General features: G+C 26.5%; 1 protein-coding gene across 1 annotated transcript in view; it reads left to right on the top strand.

The window, feature by feature from the left end:
* The first annotated feature begins 10436 nt into the window (after positions 1-10436).
* Positions 10437-18459, top strand: part of LOC114937742 (uncharacterized) — a 59786-nt gene continuing 51763 nt past the window's right edge. Inside the window, 10 exon segments of the mRNA XM_085486434.1 lie at positions 10437-10741; positions 11745-11988; positions 12743-12920; positions 13288-13479; positions 13969-14202; positions 14510-14756; positions 15034-15151; positions 15864-16057; positions 16960-17198; positions 17489-17975. Coding sequence (XP_085342560.1) covers positions 11838-11988; positions 12743-12920; positions 13288-13479; positions 13969-14202; positions 14510-14756; positions 15034-15151; positions 15864-16057; positions 16960-17198; positions 17489-17975 — 2040 coding nt within the window. The 5' untranslated portion in view covers positions 10437-10741; positions 11745-11837.

Consider the following 18459-nt stretch of genomic DNA (forward strand, 5'->3'; position numbering starts at 1 on the left):
AAACAAAAGTGTAATTTTTTTGAAAAAATAAAATTTTTATAGTCTTAAATTAATTTCTTCAGAAATAATAGAAAAAGAATTATTTTAATAAATTTGATTTTTTTTCTTTTAAATATGTTTAAAATAATTTCTGATTTATTTTTTAAATCCTGAATTAAATTCGTCGAATTTTATCCTTCTTTTTTTATTCCTATTTTGATTAATGGGATTATGCGATTTAATTTGCGATGAGAGCGCGCAATCTTATCGCAAGATTTGAATGAGGGCCTCACCGGACTGGTGAATAGTTTGATTGATAACAGCTACCCTCTTGACGGGAAAAGAGAGGAGAGACAGGATCATTTGCCGTCGGTTGGTGGACTATTCAGTGCCGTGACCGACACTGATTTAAATTGGTAAATTGATTCAGAACGAGTGGGAGAGAAAAAAATGGCGGCGACTGACGCGATGATGACGTCGCGGAAGTAGGGAGAAACAATGGCGTAATTAACATCGCAAAGAATGTTTAAAACTTTAAAAATATAAAATTGTAATATCCAAACATTATTAATTTAATATTGTCACTTAAATAAATATTTACGTATCGATATTAAAAATAAAAAAAATCGATTCTTTTATTTATATCACCCAAGTAGCAAACTGACGTCATTAAACGTAAAAATGACGTCATTTGACGTCAAAATGACGTTATTTTGACGTTTAATGACGTCAGTCTGTTACCTAGATTATATCCCTAACAACACACATATCCCGAAGACGTTCAGAGAACATTCTGAGAATATCCTCTGAATATCTTTCGGATATCTTGTGCTATTATAAAGACATCCTTAAAAAAAGAAGAAGAAAGGGAAAAATTTTGTATTACCTTGCCTAAAATTTCAAATCTATAATTATAAGAAAAATGAGAAAAAAAGAAGTTGGAGATGGCAGAAAACACTGTCGGAGAATAACGTTCCGCCGTAGCTGTCTCCTCTCTCATTATCGGGCAGTTGGTTAATAGGCAGTGAACGCTGTTTGAATGCTTAATGCGGCGCGCATTCTAGGATTAAATTGACCAATCATTTCCCGCGCGGCGCACCGCGGAGCCAATTGCGCCGCGCGCTTGCGCGCCCCAACTATATCAAGCCAATCAACGACACTTAGCGCTCAGTTGCCGTCGCGCCGCTGCGTAACGCGCGTCGCGGACAGATATATATATATATATATATAGTTGTGTTGTGTGAATGATTTTCTACGTACGTACGTATATACATAGTCGATCAAGGGCGTACTACAACGCTCGGTCAGTCAGTCGCTGCGCGTTTCATTAGTGGAATTTGTTGCTTTTTTTGCTTTCGTCGCATATGAAACCGCACGCGCGCGAATAAAGCTGCGATTCAGCGCGTACTCAGTGAACGAATAGAGATGAGAATGAAGAAATGCACACGTTTGAGAAGTTGGTTATATTAATTTTGTAATGAGTAAGAGAAATTGTTCTATTGGGGCTCTTTTGAAAAAATATATTAGATTTTTTATCAAATTTCATTAGTCGCTGTAGAGAAAATATTTTATAAAAATCTTGTTGAATCCTTCAAGTTTTGCAAAAAATATATTTCATATATATAATATCATTTTTTTAAATTAAGATTCTTTAAGATTTTCCAGATTAATTAAGGGATTAATTTATAATAAGATCGATGATTTACAGAGTTGGATAATAACCAGTTAATTAGTTAAATAAAGTAAAAAAAGTTAAACCATATTAATAACTATTTTATTAACGTAGCTTAATTAATTTAAAATGTATAAATTTTTAACTCTAACTAGATATTTTTTACCTTAAATTTATTAATTTTTTCCTAAGTTAAATTTTTTTATCTCTGAATACCATTATTGTGTTTCTTATAAATTATAAACGTATTATTTTTAAATTAAATTACTTTAACTTATTATTAATTTTTTTTCTAAGTTAAATTTTTTTATCTTTAAATATCATTATTGTTTTTAAAGTATTATTAATTTTTATGTTCATTTGTCATCAATTGTAATTACCAAAAATACATTTCTATATAAAAATCAAAATTTCTTTGTTATTTGTAATAAATTTTAAAAGAATTAACAAACAAAATTCTAATTTAATATACTAATGGTTTTAAAAATTAATTTTGATTTAACTGCAGTTAATTTAATTTAACGGAGTTAATTTTTATTCGTGCAATTTTTAATTTAATTAAATTAATTTTATAAGCAACTAACTTTAACTTAACTTAATTTAAAAAAAGATGTTAACTTACCCAACCCTGTTAATTTGTAATGAGTAAGAGAAATTGTTTTATTGGGGTTTTCTCGAAAAAAAATATTAATATATATTCTTATAAAATTTAATTATTCGCTGTAAAGAAAATATTATAAAAATCTCGATTGATTCTCGGACTTTCTCGAGATGTTGAATCCTTCAAATTTTGCATAAAAAATTTATTAACAATGTTATATTTCATATAATATCTTTTTCTTTAAATTAAGCTTTAAGATTTTTCAGATTAATTACAGAATTATTTTATAATAAGATCGATGATTTATAATAAAAGTGAATATATAATTTAAAAAATTAGAGATTAGAATGATTAAAACACTCGTTATTTTAAATATAAGTAAAACTCACATATAAATATATATTTATTAAAAAGTATTTAAAGTTTAGAAGTAATTAAAAAAATTATTAAGTAAAAATTGATATGTAGATGAAGATTAATTAGAACGTATATAGATATTTAGATTAATATGTTAATATAACATCATCTATACAACATCATTTCAATATAAATAAAAAAAAATGCTAATTAAATGCATTTTTTATAGAATAATATTTTATTAAAATACTTTTTTATCTTACATGAATATATATTATACATTAACATATCTTTGTTAAAATTTTTATTTATTTTTCTATTATAATAATAGTTTTGTAATTATATACATAACATATTATTTTTATATGTATACATTATCTTAATTATTTTACATTTCATAAGTATGTAAGAGTAAATCTATAAAACAGATTAATAGATATATAGATACAAAAATAGATAGATAGATCGATAGAGAAAGAGGGAGAAGAAAGATGGAGAAGAGAGAGGGGGGAGAGAAAATAATGGATAAAATATAGAATGTAAAAAAATATAAAATATTGAATATTAGTTAATATAAAATATATATATATATATTAATAAATAATAAAGTATACAAAAGCTGTGTGCATGTATGTATGTAAATTATGTAAAGATTAAAGAAGTCTAAAATATATTAATATACGCATATATTTAATATACTTTTAATAGATACATTATAAGTTTATTTATTTATATATATATATATATTTTTTCTTTTTTTATATTAAAATAAGTAATGTATTTTAGATAGAGTAATACCTATATCTTCCTATAATAATATCTAGTAAATATAAGTCAAATATAATAGATATGCTTATTTCTTTTATCTATATATATATATATATATATATATATATATATACTTATTTGTATACTTATTAACAAATGTTGATTATATCAGAAAATTAATACGCATACAATGCGGATGAAACGGGGCGAAGGTTACGATTTCCTGTGATTGTTTCGGTAAAAATACTGTTATTGAAATGTATAATTTATCATGGAGGAAAACTGTTAATTTATGGGACAATAACAAACGTTTCAATTAACGATTTTTAAACTTAACAAATTTTTTATTTTTTTTATTTGTTATTAATAAAATTAAGTTAATTAAATTAAATAATTATTATTTGGTTACTTTATAATTATTAGCAAAGTGGTAAAAAGCACATATACATAAATCTGGAAATCTTAAAAAAAATTAATATTTACTTGCATTAATATTAATTAATTAAAAAATATAAGAGAAATATATATATATATATATATAATGTTACAGCATTTAAATGTTACTTAACATTATAATGATAAGAAAAAAATTTTTATATTTTGAATTAATTTGTACTTCTTTTTACTTTCTTTATTTTATTTTCTGTTTTAATTGTCTGTTCTTTAATTTCATTTTCTTAATTTTATATTCTATTTTAATTATTTTCTGTTCTTTAATTTCTGAATTAATGTCTTAAAAATTTCCCGCTTTTTATAATTTCTAATATAATTAATAATTATTTAAGAAACATTTTAGAATCTTTTATTTATCTCATTTCTTAAATTTTAAATCTACTTTAAATCATTTTTATTTTGATGAAAACAAGTTTTAAAATTGGAGAAGGTATTTTGTAATTCTGAAAATATAATATACTCTGCTCTCTTCACGGCTCTTTGCTCTTTATCACGATGACTTCTTGACCTCGCATGGACGATAGCATAATGTATGAAACATAAGAAAGAAGAAAGATACGAATTATAGGGTTAAAATAATATCAATAATATATTTTATGAGAAATAGGTGAATTGAAAAGAAGTAACATTGAAAAATTATCTTTTTAATAAAAATATTAAATGCGCCAATATTAATACCATATTTATTGACTTTTTTCTATGGTTATTCTTTTTATTTTAAATTAAAAATTAAATGTAAAATACATAATATTACTGATTTATCATATTTATTAAAATGAACAAAAAACTTTTATTTCTTATATATCTTCTCTCTATACAAGAAAATCTTTCTATTAATTACTGACAATAACAATGTTGAGTTAATTGAATAAATTGTGGATATGTTATCTCCAGAACTTTATTCCAATAATACTAATATTGAACCAATTGCTGTTATTCAATTATTATTAATTCGAATGCATTATTTTGTTGCGTTGCGTGAATATTATATTACAAAAAATAATTAAATAAATTAATAAATAAAAGTACGTTAAATTAATTAATAAAATTAATAAGTAAAATTACATTAAAAAATATAATTACATTGCAAAAACACATATGAATATATAATATCTATGGAGAAATTTCTTGTTATAATTAAAGTAATTATATTTATTAAATTATTTTTAAATAATAAAGCATTTAAGATAAGAAATAAAAAATTTAAAAGTTAAGTATTAACTTAAAATTAATAAAAATTACAATTATTGTGCAATCAATTAATCAATTTATTAATTAGTAAAAAATAAAATTTATATTTCTGTAGCAGTCATTCTTTTCATATTTTATTTTATTTTATAATACTTAGTAGATTTTATTTCTCTTCTTTTTATCAGAGCACATACATTCATCACATCTTTTTTATCAGAGCTTTTAAATGTATTTAAATATTATAGTATCATATTGTTAAATGTTTCTTATTTTATTTTATTATTAATGCTTTTAACATCTTTCGCATTTTGGGCTATCTCTAACAAAAAAAAACTAATTATTTCGTCTATAAGAGTATCTCACTAATATTCAATAAATTAAAAATAAAAATTTTTTATAAAAAAAATGTGCCGAACAAAAAATGTTTAAATAGAAAAAAATAAGAAAGAAAACTCTTAATAATTAAATAGTTATGTTAAGATTAAATTAAATCAATTAAATCATGAAATTAAATAAAATCGTTCATATTTCTGGACATTTTTTTGTATTTTTAATTCTCCTAAATGTGTGTATATGTGTATATATAATGCATATGACATGCTGTACATAAATCTGCAACGGCAATTATTTCTAATCCTCTTTAGCAAATAATTAGAATTTAATCCGAACGACGTAAAAAGATAATAAGCAACATAGCATGTATTGCTTTATTAACAGTTGCATTATATATATATATATATATATATATATATATATATGTATATATATATATATACATATGTTCTATTATGTAGATATGTTTTAAAAACTGAAAACTTTTATTGAAATTATAATTCTATCACATAATTTTTTCTTGTTAAGTTATATCAATGAACAATTATTGATAAAACAAAAAATAAAAATTTGTCAAGCAGAGATATAAAAAATTTAATTAAATTTTTCCTTCGCTCTTCCATTTTTACAATAATATGAGTTTTGCATTTATTTTCTATTCTGTTCGTAAGAAAATACACAAATTAAAAAAAAAACACCTAATTTTTGTGATAGTATACATGTTATATTATATACTTTACATTGTATAGCTTATTTATATTTTTATCTCTTTAAAAAATATATTTATATATATGTTATTCTATTATTTTATAGATATTACAAATTTAATATATTATTCAGAAGATTAAAAAAAGGGATATGAAGATTTAAAGATAATTTGCAACAAAATAGCTTGTATTTAGATCAGAGAGAACATAATAACTTTAATATGTTTGAAAGCAATGAGGGTGAAAGAGAAAAGGAAGGACTTGAGAAGAAAAGAGGAATACACAGTAGGCAACTCTTTAATGACCTCTCGAGGTTATTTCAATAAAATACGACTCTGTCCATCGTTGCATCATCGCTATATACCGGGTGTATTGCGAATAATAATTTTCTTAATAAAATAGATTATTTTCCTATGGTAAGAGATTATATTTTTATTTTATTTTTTTTCTAATTTTATTAATTAATTTTATTTTTATCGTTTTTACTTTAAAAAGTTACCTTTTATTATTTTATATATATACTATTATTATTAAAATATTGAGATATAAATTTATTAAGGTAGTAGATATTAAACTGACTACACTGGCTGTCTATTAGATTTGTTAAACTATATTTATTGACGTTTCGACCATACGGGCTGTGGTCCTTTTCAAAATTACAGGTATAGTGTGCTCAGTCGTGACAAGATGACACAAGTGAAACGCAGTTAATTTACCATCCGATCTTAAGTTAAGTCTCACCGGAGCGTACTTTTAAATGTCAATAACGATATGCAGTAACTCATTAATGCTTCTATTGTAATTTTGAAAAGGACCACAGCCTGTATGGTCGAAACGTCAATAAATATAGTTTAACAAATCTAATAGACAGCCAGTGTAGTCAGTTTAATATCTACTACCTTAGTATTTCATTCCTGGCGAACGAAATTTAATATTTTATTGTTATATAAATTTATGTCGTAAATATAAAATATTATAATGTTTATATATATGTTATTGTTATAATGTTTATTTTAAGTAAAGACGATAATCAGAGAGACGCAGGAAATCCTAATTAATCCTAATAAGTCCACATATTGTCGGTAATATTTGGCGAGATTAGATAATTGGCGAAGAAACTCAGTAATACATGTTGCGTGATATGCTTTCCTTTCATTATTTAAAAAAATCTATATATAGGGTATTCCGTTATTGCCGTATGTATAAAATTGTCAAAAGAGATTTTGATGGAAAAAGCAATGCGAGATTGTGTGTGTGTGTGTGTATTGAATATATGTGTTATATTTTATTTTTAAAGAAATTTTAAAAATTATTATATTATATACTATATTTTATATTTTTTTATGAATATTTTTTTATTTTTACAAAAAAATGCTGAATAACGATCTTTAAGAATTCGATAAAAAATTCATTATTCGATTTTATATATATTTTATAAATGTACAATAATTATATATATATATATTTATTTCTTATTATATGTATATATATATTATATTTTTACTCCAAATTCTAATCAAATTTTAAATAATAAATTCGAAGTTTTATAAATCTTAATTAATCTTTTCTGTTTTATCATTTATATCGTTTATTGTTATCTCAAGTAACAAACTGACCTCATTAGACGTCAAAATGACGTCATTAGAAAATGGCGTTATTTTGACTTTTAATGACGTCAGTTTGCTACTCGAGATGCATTATATATGTTTTATTTGCAGAAGGTGTCGAGGAATCAATCCTTGAAGCTTTAAAAAGGAATGGGAAGATTAAGTTCTGTCCTGTTCCTAAGTACTAGTGCCGCAGGAGTGATTAGGCTGGACAAGACATTACCATATCTCCTGCTGCTCAAGTGCTTATCAACAGGTCGGGACACGTGTCAACTTTTCTTTAACGGTAGAAAGCGAGGGAAGAATTTCGGAGACTTTTCTTTAATTCAATCTTATATTGGAAATGTTAGACATTTTTTTCAATAAAAATAGATTTTTTACAGACTCTATAATATAACATATTTTTAAATATAATGTTATAATTATACTTATATGTATGTAGATAACTAAAAAAGTTCGTGTACTTTTCGATAGAGATCAGTGTAAAAAAATAATTACATTTTGTAGTGAGAAAGATTTGCAAAGCGCAAATTTTTATGCACGTCATAAATTTTTTTTATGAATTTGAAGCCTTTTAAAATATTAGTTGAATTTGGTGTATAATTCGAATTTGTTTACTTTATTAATATAAACTCGATTCAAAAATTGTAAAAACTTCTTGTAAAATATAAATATATGTAAGGAATTTAGAGAAGATTAGATAAAAAAATGTACAATCACACTTCAAATAGACAATTTTGAAATAAAACAAATAAAGGGAGTTTATTGAAGCAGAGGATAATTCTGAAGCAATGTTTTATATAAAACATGTATATGTATTTATAAATTTATATATACATATATATATTGTTGGAAAATGAGATTATTGATTGTAAAGGATGATTATTTTAATGAATAAAATATTTTATGAAAATTTCTGTACTTGTGTAATATAAAAAACCGCACAAACTTTTTTAGTTAATTATAATATGATTTTTATATTATATGATAAAATATTCAATAAATATTTTAGAATTTATAATTAATATCTCTCTCTCTCTCTCTCTCTATATATATATATATATATATATATATATATAGAATCTATTATATATATAATTATATCAATAAAATGTCTAACTATACATATACTTAATGTAAAATTCATATATTTGCATACAATGTATACTTTTTATCTCTTGATTGTAAAATAAAATATACATTATTCTACAGCACATAGTAACTCTTTATTATGAAATATATTAAAATAACCAAATTGTCTTTATCGATTCCAGAATCCACTTAATTTCTATATGTATTTATATGGATAGTTTTTAATGTAATTTAAACTTCTGACTCATCACTTAATTTCTAATATAGAATATTAAAAAATATAATGATACAAATTCTAATAGAGTATACATGTATACTAACAATAGAACTTTTTTAAATATTAATGTTCTTATCCATCAAATAATATTATAAGTCATAACTATACTTCCGCAACACAGCTCATATTTAACTATGGATATTATTTCAATATTGCGTCATATTACAAATATTGCAGCAATGTTGTACAAATATTATTATATTAAATAATCACAACTAATACCAAAAATTCCTTTTAAGGGTTAAAAGTCTTAACAACATATTTTATTTTAATTGCAATAAAACTTCTTTGATTTTGATTGCAATAAAACTTTCGTTACATATTGTATAGGTATATAATACATGATGAAGTTTGTGAAAATAGTCTTTTGTTATAACTTTAATAAGAAATTTCTCAAAATTGTAACATAATGGAGCAATTTGGAAACCAGATTCATACTCAGCATCCAAAAAATTATAAAAAACTATAATCTTCCCAAATAGCAAACTGATGTCAGTTTGCTACTTGGGTTATTCCAACCGATGTTTGAAAGAAAGTCATTTCTTGTTGAACAGAGTGTAATAGTTGAATATATATATTGCACAAAATTATAAAAATTATCAGGGTTGGGTAATAGTTAATTAGTTACAAGTTAAAGAAGAAGTTAAAAAGTTGATAACTTTTAACTTAGGTTAGTCATTTAAAAATGTATGAATTTTTAACTTTATTAACTTTTTTCTAAGTTAAATTTTTTTGATCTCTGAATACCATTATTTTTTTATAAACGCATTATATTTTTTAATTGAAATATGTATTGTAGTATTCATTTTTATATTCATTTGCCATCAACTGTATAATTACCTAAAAATGTATTTCTACATAAAAATCAAAATCTCTTTGTCATTTGTTATTATAAATTTTAAAAGAATTAACAAACAAAATTCTAGTTTAATATAAATAATAATGTTTTTAAAAATTAACTTTTCATTTAACTTCAGTTATTTAATTTAACGTAGCTAAACTTAATAATTATCAAATTTATAGTTTTAACTTTAACCGAGTTAATATTTTGTTTATACAAAATTAATTTTATAAGCAACTAACTTTAAATTGGTTTAAAAAAATAACTTGGTTTATAAAAATTAACTTACCCAACCGATTATTCCAGATTAATCTTTCTCTGACATTCAAATAGATAAGAAACCAAATGACGTCACGATCACGTGACTTCGCCAACCAATCAGACTCGACCAATCGCAGTTCCTATCATCCTATGACGTCATCGGGAATACCCGAACGCGATTGGCTTGTCCTCGCTCCGTTCCCCAATGAACTCTCTCCCTCGGGATCTTCCCTAGAACAAATTCCTAGGGAATTCCAGGGAAACTCCACTTCGCGACAGATCTGTCCACCCATATCCGTTTCTCTCCGCGATCCTCTAGTGTGTTAGTTCGCGTTCCGGCAACCGTGCTCTTCCGTTCGCCCAGAGTGCGAGAGAGAGCGCGAGAGGGAGAGAGAGAGAGATCCTCGTCCGCGTACACCCTCCTTCGTCTCTGTGTATGTGTATGTAGCATTTTTTTCACACCATCATCGGTTCGCTCGCCCTGGCTGCAACATGTTTACCTGGCTGGCTGGCCGCCGCGAGGATCACCAGCAGTCCGCCGTCGATTCCACCATGACGCCCAGGTCAGCGCCTCACCAGCGGCGTTGAGTCTCTCCCGGCAGGTACGTGGTGCCCGACGCCGCTCGGCGCCGAGGGCGACCCGCCAAGGGCAGGCGGCGCGGCGCGGCGCGCCCTGACGGCTCTCCCGTGTTTACGTAGTAATGGCGAACGCCGTCCTGTTCCTCGTCCTCATCGTCATCTTCATCGACGCCGAGAGCCTCCTTCCTCCCCCTCTCGTCCTCCCCGGGGCTCCCGGAGAAACCTCAGGTTTCGTGATCGGAGGAAGAAATCCGATGCCTCGAATTTTATTTTTTATATATATATGTATATGAGGATTGTCAGAGGATGTTGTATTTAATTATTTGACACCAGGGTGGAGCACCGATTTTTCTTGAGATTTTCCTTCGACTTTGTTGGTGTGATATTTTGGACAAAGTAGTTTTTATAATTCTGTGAGTGTTTTGTAATTGAGGGATTTTTTTGGTATATTGTGAGTTCAAATTTATTCTAATTTATTTACCAAAATTGAAGTAGAGTACTTTTGTATGGTGCAATGTGATAAGATTTGTTTTGTAACATTGTATCATTTTTTTTATGTATTTCCACCGAGAAGGAGCACCTATTTTTGTTGAGATTTCCTTTTGACTTTGTTGATGTGATATTTTGTGATGTTTTATAATTGAGGGATTTATTGTGCTCTTTTGTTGTATTGAGAGTTAAAATTTATTCTAATTTATTTATCGGAATTGAAGTAGAGTTCTTTTGTATGGTGCAATGTGATAAGTTGTGTCGTAACACATTGTATAATTTTTTCATGTATTTTTTTCCAAAAAGAAGGAGCACTTATTTTTGTTGAGATTTTTTTTTCAATTTTGTTGATGTGATATTTAGACAAAGTATTTTTTATGGTATTTTTGTGAATATTTTGTAATGGAGAGATTTTTTTGTTACATTAAGAAAATTTATTCTAATTTATTTGCCAGAATTGAAGTGGAATTTTATATGGTGCAATGTGATAAGTTTTCTATTGGAACATTATATAACTTTTTTATGTATTTCTTTCAGATCAGTATAACATAAAGCTGGTGGAGAGACAGAGATAAAGTGAGCGAAAGAAAGAGAGAGAGAGAGAGAGAGAGAGAGAGCGAGAGAAGTGCCATGGATGATGAAGTACGTCTTGAGGGTGAGGAAGAAATGGAGTTGGACGAGGCTTCCGAAGGCGAAGATGAGGATGAAGAGACTACAGGGATTCCAATATCTCCAGCTAACTTGGACCAATTGCTCGGACAAACTACTCCGACAACTCCTGGTAACAATTAGTACCTGCAAATTAACCATTTCAATATTGTTATGTTCTCTTTTTCTTTTGCTATTTTTAGAATAAGAAGCGTTACAAACTTGTAAGAATTATTTATTAAACTAATATAAAGTTATATATATATAGTATATATATATACTATATATAAAATGATTAAATAAAAGCATTTGAATTTTCAAATTAGAAAAACATAAAATGAAAAAGTTTGATTGAAAAATAAAAAAATTAGTAATTTAAAAATAAATAGATTATTATTATAAATATTAATTAATAATATAAACTTTTATAAACTAATTTTATTATAATTTATTTTTTCTTTCAGTTTAAGCTATGTTTTTCTATTACTTTTCAGATTAAATTATAGTTTATTAATTTTGTTTTAAACTAAAATTTAGAAAATGTGATCTTAAATATTATATTTTAAAAATAATCTTAAATTTATTTTATTACATATGTTCATTTTATTACATTTTATTATATATAATACATATAAATGTGGATTGAATTGTTAAAATATTTATTTATATTAGATTTATTATTAATAAAAACCTAAACTATTACATTTTAGTTTTTTAATAATAATATATATTAGTACATTGAATATAAATATAAATATATATGGAACTCACAGAAATTAAATATGTGCTCTTTTATTAATCTTTTTAAATTATTTCTTGTACTTTTATTTAATATGTTTTTTAGTTTACATTTATGTTGATATTTATTTATTTTTTTCTTTTATTAGTCACACCAGATGAGGCTTTTCACGATCCATTGAGGTATCAGAAATTTCCATTGCCTGGTGGAAAACCTTTGAACATTCGTCGCGGACCTGGTAGACCTCGGAAAGAGCGACCGCTTGGTATCACTCGTGGAGGTGCTAACAGAAGACCTTTTGGAAGAGGTGGTGCCAGAGGCAAAGGGTTTGTGTTCAATTATTATAATTATTGCTGACGCTGCGTATGTACATCAATTATACAGGGTGTTCCATAGGAAATTGCTGAAACTAATCAACTGTAATTTTTTTAATAATTTTTTTTTTTAATAATTATTTTTTTCAAAATAAACCGATATACAAACATTTTATTTATTATTAAATATATTTATTTATATTTATTAAAAACTGCAGACTTTTCAACACAATTTCTGTTTTCTCAATAATTGCACGCATTAAAAAAATGACAGTTGATTAGTTTCAGCAACTTCCTATGGGACACACACCCTGTATATATGATTTTAATAGGCACACATACATATATAAATTATTTTATAATATATTTTTATTTATAGACTAGGATATGCAAGAGGTATACCGCGTCGTACCAAAAGCAAAGACGATGATACACATTCAGAGTCGCCAAGCCCTTTACGCACCAGTGGAATGGACGATCCCAGTATCGACGGTAATGGAGAATCGGGAGGGAATATTACTGACAGGTCGATGCCGGCACCTGAGGAGCCTCCTTATTTTCCTGAACAATGGTAAAAAAAACTCCGCGTAACTCTTCAATTATTCCATGAAAGTTTAAGTATTAATTTTACACTGTTCCAGAACTTATAACTTTTTTTACAATTATTTGCATATAATTTTATTCTCAAAAAAGCATTCTTTATTAATATTTTGCAATATAAGCATCTCTTTAAGTTAAATATGGAAAAATTTTTCAATAAAGTTTTCTAAAAAACAAGAACCTAATGTAAATTTAAGGTTCCCGGCTTCTCGCCGATAGAATTGTGATGTCAGAGAACGAAATAGCTTTTCATTTAAAAATGACATCTATGAATGTTCAGCGTGTGCTTGCTCGTCTCTGACGCCACAATCTAATATGGAAGCGGCGAGGATCCAAGAGCCTTAAGTATTTTAATATTATAATTTTATAATTAATATTTATAATTTTTATTTATAATTTTATAATTAATATTTGTAATTTTTATAATTCATACTTAAATCACAATTATAAATATTTTCAGGCCGGGCAAGGCATGCGCATTATGTAATTTAGGCGAGAGGAGTCAGCTGGGCCAAGGTGAACTTTTGCGCCTAACTTGTCCGCCGGGCTTTACTCCCGAAAAGTCAACAAACCGGGATGAAACAACTACCGATCGTCTTATTGACATTACTGTCGCCGGAGATAAAAGTCCACGTGCGGCTGGACCTGGAGTCGCTGTGACCTGTCGTAGACAGAAGAGCCTGGCCAAATGCAGGTGTGCGAGAATTATATTAATATTACATATTAATATTATAAATTCAATACTATATTATATTTATTATTATAATAAATAATATATTATAATTAATTATATAATATTATATTAATATTAAATATCTATATGGATTATTCATATTATATTTTATACTAAAAATAATATATACATATATATATATATATATATATTTATATATATATATCTTTAATGCTAAAAAGTATGTAAGCAGTGTCGGTTGCTTACAAAGAATCCACAGATAAATTAAAATGTAAAAGTTCACATTTACATAATTTTCTTTTCATAGGAATACTAGTCTAACAAATTTTACGGAACCGGTAGAAGAACTCACAATCGTGGGTTATTCGGAAGAGCCAGAAGTTGGAGCTCTGTTTGAGCCACTAACCGGCTATTATTACGTTCATCAATCGTGTATTATTTGGTCCAGTAACAGTCAAGATTTGGCACCAGAAGTGACGTGTCGCGCCGTCTTGCAAGCTTCTTGCAGACGTTGCGCCTACTGTTCACACTTTGGTGCTGGAATTCCTTGCAAAGTAAGTTTTTTTTAACTTAGTCATTATCATATCATCAGTAATAAGTTATTAATATGAAATATAATTGTGAGATTTAATATAATATATTTTAATATATGTATTTAATATAATATAGAAAAAAATATAAATAGTAATTATATTTATTAAAAATTACATATAATATTAATTATAATTATAAAAATTAAAATTAAAAATTTCGCGATTATTTTCTTATACTATTTTAAAGTATTTACACATAATTACAGTTTCTTGATAATAATCTATTGCGATTCCATAGGTGGCGTCGTGCAATCGTTATTTTCATTTCCCGTGTGCAGCAGCCAATAGTTGCTTTCAGGATACGAAGAGTCTGTCACTTTTTTGCAGCCAGCATCTCGGTCAAGTTCCGCTTTTGCGTAAGTTCTTCATTTCTGAGCAGTGTAAACATAAAAATTTTATTTTTATTATTTAATCTTCAATAAATTTAAGTAAAGATAAAAATGAAAAAATTATTAAAGTGATAACATAACTAATAAATAGCAGAAAAATGTTATTGTTACATATAAAAATTATTTAAATAAATTCAGGCAATTTTTATTATTCTAATATCACTGAGTAGCATAAGAAGAAAATCTGAAAAAAGAAAAAGATTCATAATAAAAATTACTTATTAAGGTTCCTGGCTTCTCGCCAACCATGTTATAGTTCTATATTAAAAGAATTTTATTATTTTTTCAAAGTTTTATTTAATTAAGTAATTTTAAAGTATTATTTAATAAATTAATATCTAACTTTAATTTTTTATATCAGACTAATTTAATTACATAATGTAGTTTAAAAATTTTAATACTTGATTTTTTTAAATTTATTATAATTTTTTAAGATTTATTACTATATTTATATATATTTCATATTCTCCAGGTATTTTAAAAGTGTGCTAAAGTCATCTGAAATAGCGTTTTATCAAAATATCTTTTCATTTAAAAGTGACATCTAAGAATTTTCAGCATGCGCTTTCTTGCCTCTGACGTCACAATCTAACATAGCCGTGGCGAGGATTCAGGAGCCTTAATTTATAATCTTGTAATTATTAATTTATAATTAATTCATTAAATCTTGCATTTGCAGTGAATGGGGAAGTGACGTGTGTGCAATGTTATGGAATGGGCGATGTATCAAATTTAGTGATGTGTTCTGTATGCGGCCAGCATTACCACGGCAGCTGCGTCGGCTTAGCATTGCTGCCTGGAGTACGTGCTGGATGGCAGTGTGCGTCCTGTCGCGTCTGTCAAGTCTGTCGACAACCTGAGGATGTCTCTAAGGTTACAAATATCATAAATCATAAAGGAAAAAAATATACGCTGAAATCTTTTAAAATTGCAGAATGCAATTATACGAGAAGAAAATTTTTAAATATTTTATTATATATATATATATATATATATATATATATATATATATATATATATAATATGATTTTTATATTACAGTAGTTTATTGAAAATTTTATAGAAAATTTCAATTACGGTTATAATATAAAAAAGAATTTAATTTGTAAAAAGTAGTAATTGATACTGTGATTGTTTTTATTTTGAAAATTTTTAACGCATTTAGTAAACTATTAATGAGTTTATTATTATTAAAACTATTACTATTAGTGGAAAAACAATTGCTGAACATTTTTTAAATATTTTAAATTAAAATAATGTATTAAATAGATATTTAAAAAGAAAAATGTGCTTTTTACACGCTAATATGCTTTCAAATTACAATTCTTATACAATTAAATTAATATTAAATAGATAACTAAAGAAATTTTTAAAAGTTACTAGTAAATTCTTTATTTTCTGAAAAAGTATTAGAATTGGTTAATACTAAAATTAGAAATTACTTAATTATTTAATTAGAGATTAAATATATTTAAAGGATTTTATTGTTTTTTTAAGTTTTATTTATTATTTAATAAATTAACTTTAATTCTTTATATCAAACTAATTTAATTACAATATGTAGTTTAAATTAAAATGTTGAAATATTTGATTTTTTTAGCTAATTATTTTTTTAGTCTATTAAAATTTTTAAAGATTACTATATTTATATATATTTCATAATTTTATTATATATATTTCACATAATTGTAATTGCACATGATTGTAATGTTTTTATTAATATTATTATAAAATAATTTTTATAATATATATGTATATATGTATAATGAATGCAGGTGATGCTATGTGAACGATGTGACAAAGCTTATCACCCCGGCTGTCTGCGACCTATCGTCACTTCCATTCCGAAATATGGCTGGAAATGTAAATGTTGTCGCGTGTGCACCGATTGCGGTTCACGTACTCCCGGAGCCGGACTCTCTTCCAGATGGCATTCTCATTATACTGTGTGTGATTCGTGTTACCAGCAGCGCAATAAAGGTTTTTCTTGCCCGCTGTGCAGAAAGGCCTATAGGTAATTCAATATTTTTTTAAACTAAAATTATTTATACATGCTAGACAAATTTTGATAAATATAATTGTATATAAAATACATATTCTCAGATGTAATTAATATATCTTGAGATATTAATAGACAATTTATTAATTTCATATATGATATGTAATTTTATTATAGGATTTATATATTTTGATACTACATTAGATATGTTATATTAAGATATCGATATTTTTTTAGCTATTAAATATTTTGTAAATGTATGTTATTTATTATTTATTTATTTATTTATTTATTGCTATTTGCAGAGCCGCAGCGTATCGCGAGATGGTACAATGTTATTCCTGCAAGAAGTTTGTACATGGCACGTGCGACTCCGAAGCCGATCCGCTCACCTATCAGCAGCGCAAAGAAGCAAAACCCGATTACGAATACATCTGCCTTCACTGTAAGAACATGGCCATGGTAGCCAGACGGAAGGACAGCTTCGACGAGGGCGATTTAAATCTAAGCGCTTCTCAAGAGAGCCTCGACGGCGAATCATCCGAATTGGATTATCAGGGCGGTAGTTCCGAAGAGGCGCTTTACTCGGTCGGATTAGGGAAGGGAAAGCCGTTTTGCGCCACGAAAATTGCGAAGAAGAGATTGGGGATTAGCGGTGGAATTCTCGGTAGGCCTAAGGGAATTGGTAAGTTGGGCTACCAAAAGAGGCAGAAGATGACAGAGTTCGGTAGGAAGAGAGGACCGAAGGCGAAAATGAGGGGACTCTTCGGGCTGCCCGAAGTGGGCTTGCAGGTATATGGAGAACTTGAGATATAAAATATGACAGGGTGTATACTCCTGAAAAAACCTGGAATTCTCAGGGAATTTTGTTCTACCTTGAAAAATCCTGGAATTTGATTTGAACTTAGGGAATTTTAAAAAAATTGCTCCTTTGATTTTAAAATCTAGTTTTAAAGAATATAAAATTTATTAGTTTTATCTAAAGTATATTTATGAAAATATATTTTATTATAATACAATACTATATTACATTGTTATATTTAAAAAATACTTCGTTTATATTTAAAAAATTATGCACAACAAATTATTTCAAAATTGTATTTTAAATATTATTTAAAATACTTTAGTTTTACCTGGAATTTTGAACAAAAGTACCTGGAAAATCATGGAATTCTCAGGAAATTTATTGCTCAGATTTGAGTATACACCCTGTATATACAGGGTGTCTCATAGGAAATTGCTGAAACTAATCGGCTATCATTTTTTTTAATACATG

The sequence above is a fragment of the Nylanderia fulva genome, unplaced genomic scaffold (genome assembly GCF_048542155.1).
Source record: "Nylanderia fulva isolate GAGA-0341 unplaced genomic scaffold, ASM4854215v1 Scaffold43, whole genome shotgun sequence".
Taxonomy (NCBI): Eukaryota; Metazoa; Arthropoda; class Insecta; order Hymenoptera; family Formicidae; genus Nylanderia; species Nylanderia fulva.